This window comes from Talpa occidentalis, unplaced genomic scaffold, assembly GCF_014898055.3.
Source record: "Talpa occidentalis isolate TD23 unplaced genomic scaffold, MPIMG_talOcc4v2.1 talOcc4.7, whole genome shotgun sequence".
Classification (NCBI taxonomy): domain Eukaryota; kingdom Metazoa; phylum Chordata; class Mammalia; order Eulipotyphla; family Talpidae; genus Talpa; species Talpa occidentalis.
Window position 1 is genome coordinate 79,140,960 of NW_023605083.1, and position 6,757 is coordinate 79,147,716.

At 40.7% G+C, this 6,757-nt stretch overlaps 1 protein-coding gene across 1 annotated transcript; it reads right to left on the bottom strand.

The window, feature by feature from the left end:
- Nucleotides 1-4,513: 4,513 nt before the first annotated feature.
- Nucleotides 4,514-5,729, bottom strand: LOC119232315 (C-C motif chemokine 8-like). Its single transcript, XM_037494304.1, has 3 exons — nt 5,654-5,729; nt 5,007-5,124; nt 4,514-4,614 (listed from the first exon to the last, which is right to left on the bottom strand). The coding sequence occupies exons 1-3, from the start codon at nt 5,727-5,729 to the stop codon at nt 4,524-4,526; spliced, it is 285 nt and encodes a 94-aa protein (XP_037350201.1). The 3' UTR covers nt 4,514-4,523.
- Between the last annotated feature and the right edge of the window lie 1,028 nt (nt 5,730-6,757).

Consider the following 6,757-nt stretch of genomic DNA (forward strand, 5'->3'; position numbering starts at 1 on the left):
CTCTGATTTATAATTGTCTGTTTTTGCTTTGCTGTGTTTTGTAATGTTATTATTTTGGGGGGTGGGCTCCCTGGTGGCGCAGTGGATTGAGCGCTGTGCTGTGAAGCTGTCCGCAGCCTCCACAGCGTTGGTTCAATCCTGGCCAGCAAGAATCCCACATGGCACAACAGACCTCTCATGTCTAGCTCACTGCTCCTCAGCAGTGTATTTCATCAGTCCACCTGTTCTGTTCCCCACTCTGTCTCTGGTGAATCCTCTCACCCCTGCCCCAGCCCTCTGGCCTGTACCCCAGCTCTTCTATAAAAATAAGTAAATCTTTAAAAATAATTTTCTGGCTTATTTCGCTGAGCATGATCCCTTCCGGCCAGAAAGAAAAAGAAAAATACCGGATGGTCTCACTCATAGCAGGAATCTAGAAAACTTAAATAAGGGACCAGGAAAATGAATAACTATAAGAAAGTGAAAATCAAAATCAACAAAAAACTATGAACCAGAGACACTCTATGGGGGTAGGGGGCGGGAGGGGAGGGGAGGGATTGGGGTCAAAATAAGGGGGTTGCAATTGTATGGGGAATATAAAAATAAAATTTATTATTAAAAAAAAGAGAGAAAAAAAAATTTGTGTTCTCAAATGACTTGCCATAGAATATTTTGATTAACTCAAATGTCAGTGGTGCACCTGTGTGGCACCAGGCTTTAGTCCTTTTGATATATAAAATTGCTTTTTTTGTTGTGAAAACAGAGTCAATTTGGGAATATTGATACCTCATGAAAAGTATTCTCATAGGATTGTTACATCTTTTCAACATAAACATAAACTAATGAGATTATTCTAAAATATATAAGACTCCTTAAAACCTAATAAGACAGTCCATTATAAAAGGGGTGAAAAAAGATGCTCAAAAGTCCAAAAATTCTACATCATTTCAGGCTAAATTTACTGAGGCTGTAAAAAGGTATACTAATCTAGACCCTGAAAAGTACAAACAATTTAGAGGTCTTCTTCATTAGCCAGCCTTGCTCTGACATCAGGTGCAGGCTCCAGAGACTAAATCCAGGGCCTAAGATCCTTTTAACACTTCTGGACATGGCCTTCAAGGCCTACAGTAACATGGAGGGGACTAGCTAGACTGAAAAAAAAGAGGGAGAAAGGCAAGACAAGGGCCCAGTTAAAAAAGAAAAGAAAACACCAACATTTACCTAGACCCTATTGAGTTATTGGGCATTTAGTCTATTCATTTTGATTCCAAGGAATGCTGTGCACACAATGCAGAAATTGACAAATCTTTATGTGACCATGGAAGCTGGATCAACAGTATGAGCAGTTCAAACTGTTAAAACGTTTTTAAATTTAGTGTCATATTCTACATTCACATGCAAAAAAAATTGATAGGCATGGCGTGACTACATTTTAGCCTATGAATACAAAAGCTAGCCATCACTCACATGGAATTGACATTTGCATCATCCCAGAAAATTCCTTGAGTCCTTTCCAGTCACCACTGATCCATCGCCTCAAGGCAACCATGACTTTGACTTCTGTCACCATCGGTGGCCTATTCTTGACACTCATATAAATAGCTCATGGGGTATGCATTCTTTGAAGTCTGGTGCTTAAATATTTTTTTTCTGAAAAAGCTTTTATTTATGCCTATGGAGTGGGGGAGGTGCAGTCCCTTTTGGTTGCCACCTTCCCCAGGGCAGCCAGGACCTGGCTCAGCTCCTCTCTTCTTCTTCTTGGTCCACAGTGCATCCCCACCATTTTCTTTTTTTTTTTTTTTTTTTTCAAAGATTTATTTATTTATTTATACATTTATACAAGCACTGGGTACAGTCAGAAGCACGGGAGGGTGAGAAAATTCACCAGAGCCAGAGCAGGGAACAGACTGACGAAGTACACTGCTGAGGGGAGCAGCGGGCAGCAGGAGAGGTCTGCGCGCCATGTGAGACCCTCGCCCAGTGGCCGGGAATCGAACTGGCGCTGCAGAGGCTGCGGGCAGCTTTGCAACCCAGCACTCAACCACTGCGGCACAGGGGAGGCCCCCCCCATTTTCTTGACAAACTTGAGGGGCTACTGGTCCTTGGAGACCTTGGGCAACTCTAGCTCCACGCTCAGAGAGGGCAAAGCCACATTCCTCCTGGATGGTTTCCTGCAGGACCGTGGTGTGCTGTTGAGGTGCCCACACAGCTGCTGTGCCTCATTGCTCTCAGACAACTTGTATCCCCGTTGTGTGCCCAGCTATGATATAGTGTATTGCAGAGCCCTGGCTGCGACTCCACCATGGCTGCTGCCTGGAAAGGGTAATCAACTTTTTAAAAAAATCAGTGTAATTTTTTTTAATTGCTCAGTAACATTCCATTGTACAAATATACCACATTTTACTTCCCTGTTCTCCTATTGAAGGTTGATGGGAACTGTGGCTATAATGATAAAATTACGTAAACACTTTTTCAAAATTTGTTGTGCACATCTGGACTAGTTTGTCTCAAATATTTGCTTAGAAGTAAATAGGATAAGCATGTGTTTATTTTCATTTGCGAATGCTGAACAGTTTTCCAAACTTCCCACTACAATGTTGAAGACCTGTTTGCTCTGCATTCCCACCAACAGTTGGTATTATAAGTTTTTTCTATTTTTGCCATTTTGGTGGGATTTTTTAGTATTCCTTTAGTGTTCAATTGCATTCCCCTGAGTACTTGTGATGTTGAGCTCCTTTTTGTGTTTTTATAGACTATTCGGATATCTTCCTTTGTGAAATGCCTATTCCGGGCTTGTTTTGGACCCACTTTAAAATGAATAATTTTATTAATTTGTAGGAATTCCTTATATAGATTGAATTAAAATGTGTATATGTAATATGAAATGTTTTCTCCTGGTCAGAGACTTATCTTTTTCTTTTTTACTTTCTTAATAGTATCTTTTGATGAATAGAGACTTTCGTTGTTGATGAAATCCAATTTTTATGGTTATGTGTGCTCTGTTTAGAAAGTCATTTCCACCTCAAGTTACAAAGATATTCTTCTAGAGTTTTCTAGTTTTAGATTTTATGTTTAGGTCTATAGACTATCCTAAATCAATTTGTGTCTATAGTGTGAATCGAGAGAATTTTTTCCCCTGTATAGATATCCCTATTCTCCTATTGACAGGTTGATGGATGTCAATAGGAAAATAGGGATGGTTGCTACAGCATCAATTCTTTGAAAGATCTTCTATTCTTCATTTTTTTAAGGTTTATTTATTTATTTATTTATTTATACAAGCACTGGGTACAGTCAGAAGCACGGGAGGTTAGTGAATTCACCAGAGCCAGAGTGGGGAACAGGACAGGCAGACTGTCAAAATACCCTGCAGAGGAGAGCAGCAGGTGCGGCAGGAGAGGTCTGTGTGCCATGTGGGACACTCCCTGGTGGCCGGGCATCGAACCGGCACTGCAGAGACTGCGGGCAGCTTCGCAGCCCAGTGCTCAACTGCTGTGCCACCAGAGGAGGCCCTATTCTTCATTGTTTGATGACATTCTTCAAAATCAGATCATCAAAAGATGAAGAAAATTTATATTATATATAATCATATATGTGAACTTGTATATACATATAATTAATAATATTGTGTATATATACACGTCTCTATGTACATAACTATGTACATACATATAGTTAATTATAAGTCTCAACTTGACAGAGCCATGAAGTGACTTAAATTATTATTGCCTGAATAGAACAAAAAACCCGATCCTCCCTGGTGACGGCTTAATGGCAATTTTCTAATACCACCATTTCCCCTGTGTTTATTGTTAACATTTTATTTTACAGTAGATGTTTTACCTCTCTGATTTTACCCAATGGATTGAAATAAATTATTTTGCATTTTTTACACTGGTATTTATTTGGGTGATCAAATTTCTGCAAATTTGGTCAGTGTGACTCTGTTCAAATTGGTTCTTATGTATCCTTGACATATCTCCAATTGCCACCCACTGCTGCTATTTTCTCCTCCCCAGCCAAGTGGTTATCCCATGAAAAATAAGAGCACATAGTTCAAAATTATGTAAATATACATTTTATTTAACAATTCCATAGTGTCTAATAATATTAATTTCAATCTTCCATAGTACATATTGCACTAATAAGAGCACTAATTTTCTAAGAGTACAGAAGCGATTCACTTTGATAACCCACTGAGAAACTGATAAACTATAGACAAGTAGGAAGAATAGTGACATCTTGCCACAAACTTCTTGTGCACACAGAGAAGAAAATACCTCACTCTCTTTTCTGTATTACATTCAGTGCTATTTCTAGCAGATAACTTAATGAACACTCAATCAATAACTTAAAATTTAATAGTATTTAAGAAATATGGAGCTTTAAGTTATTTATCAAAGTCACTCTTTTGGATATTATAATTAAATAATATCGCTCTGCATTGGCTAAAGGGCGGGGGGGTTAATAAATAAGATTTTCTTGTAGATCTTAGTCTCTCATCCAAGAGAGACTAAGCCTTGTGAAGTTCAAGCCTTCGGGGTTCAGGATCTCGTGTCCAGGATCTTTATGGCATTCTGGACCCACTTCTCCTTGGGGTCTGCACAGACCAACTTGGGTGACTTGGTCTTGAAGCTGTGGGAGTGAGGACACAGTTAGATGGAACATCTTTACATTTGACACAGTAGTGTGACCTGTCAGCCCATAAACCTGTATAACCCTTGCTTCCTGGGTGAGGGCCTGGGCTGGGACAGGAAGAAGAGGAAGAATGGAAAAAGAGGCCTCGAATCATCACACTGCTCTTGCTATGCCGGGGGAAGCCCTCCAGCTCCTGACTGAAGGAAGTTGGGTGATCTGATCAAGTTCTTGATCCACCTCCTGACTCAGTTTCTCTAAGGTAATAAAGGTCCTTTGGAGTATGTGGCATGTTCATAGACTCATTTGAGTGTGAATCCTGACCTCTTGTCCTTCCATGGAAAGAACTCAGATAGAACTTTTGACTGAGGCATTAGGCATGACCCACTCACATCACAGCTTCCAGGGGACAGTGGCTGTTGGTGATCCTGGTGTAGCTTTCCAACCTCTGGGTGGGGATCTTTCTGTTGCTCACAGTGAAGCAGCAGTTGACTGGAATGCCAACTGAACCTGAAAAAAAAAAAAAACAGTTTGTGAAGAATAAGAGTTAGGATGTGTCATAAGTAAGTATTTTCAAGGGGAGGAGAAGGCAAAAGACAACACAACAAATGTGAGGTTCATCTAGAACCTTCCACCTCCAAGTTCATATCTTATGGATAAAGTGTTGCCTGAAAGTCAGTTTCCTCATTTAAACTAAGGGACTTTTGTTGTTGAGTAGCAATGGAGAAATGTTGGGTGACAAGACTAATCCATGTAGTGTCATCCCAAAAACATCCACTGGGAGGATAAATTCCAAGATGGTGCTTCCCAGACAAAGCTGGTATCAGGAACGATCAAGGGGACTGACTGGTCTTGATGGCCTGGGCATCCAGTTCTGCCTCTGCCTCTGGCTAAGTGACCTGGCTTTCTTCTCATTTCCCCTCTTGGTTTCACTTTCTCTATTGTCCTGTAGACTATGCAATGGTATGACATACCCATTCTGGGATGTCAGTACCTGCAATGATCAAAATGTTAAACCTTAGGAAGAGAGGAGACTTACCAGGGTGAGTAAGCACCTGGGTGCTGAGGTCGGCAGCCGTGAGTAGCAGGCACAGGATGGTTATGGAGACCTTCATGCTGGAGGGTTATGATGGCAGCTACAGCCTTGGAGTTATTGTCTCAGGCTCTCTGCAACTCTGGTGACTTGCCTGCCTTTTATAGAGATCCACACATGGGCAGGTTTATGATTAAGGACAATGAAGTAAGAACCTGAATGTGCTGAATCAGGACCAGATCCTGGGGTCATTTCCCAAAAATGAGAAGGAAGCAGTGCTATTTTCCACTTGTATGGACTGTGCAGCAGAGGTGGGAGTGTGTGGTTGTCTCCAGTAAAGGGTAGGAATTGACCTCACTGGACTATGAAGAGCTATGATTTCTTTCAAAATGGAAAATAGTCTGTCCAAAAGGGAAAAAGTAGTCGAGTTCACAGTGGAGTGGAGAGAACAAGGGACTGACCCCCTCCAGGAGGCCTGGGATGGGGCCTGTACTCTCTCTTAGACTCTGGTCCCTGCCATACTAAACTAGTCAGGCCCTTTAGACACCCACATAGTTATCAAGCACAAGGTAGTTTGACGGAGCCTTGGCAGAATGGGGGAACTCAGGGAACTTCAAGTCCTAATGCCCTGGAATCTTAGTGTCATGGACCATAGGAACTGGATAGCACCTGCTCTCTTTGTACAGTGATCATTTACCAATATTTTATGTAGCACTAGGGTTTCCTTCCATGCGGAATCATATGGAGAATCCCATTATTTCCTGTAGCATCAAGAGGAACGAATGTGTTTGAGAAAGGACTCCCAACTTGGGAAGAACTGCTGTCTTAAAAATATCCATTCTTCCTATTCATAAACAGTGACTATTTCTCCATTTATTTAAACCTTCTTCAGTCTTTTGTCAGATTTTCTTTTTTCAGATTAGCTGACATAGCTTGTGTGCATTTTTTTTTAGAATTGTCTAAATCTGTTCTTTTTTTGTGCTAATACAAAAGTCATTGTGTTATTAATTTCAAATTATGTTTTTTCATTGATGATTTGCAGTTCATTGATGAACTTTAATTATTAAACATGTAATCTGCAGTCTGCTATACTTGCTTCTTAGTTGCAGA

Coding starts and splice junctions, on each gene's coding strand:
- LOC119232315 (XM_037494304.1), bottom strand. CDS start 5,729: ATGAAGGTCTCCATAACCATCCTGTGCCTGCTACTCACGGCTGCCGAC. Junction 5,125..5,653: donor CCAGGTGCTTACTCACCCTG/GTAAGTCTCCTC, acceptor TTTTTTTTTCAG/GTTCAGTTGGCATTCCAGTC. Junction 4,615..5,006: donor TGTCCCCTGGAAGCTGTGAT/GTGAGTGGGTCA, acceptor TCACTCCCACAG/CTTCAAGACCAAGTCACCCA.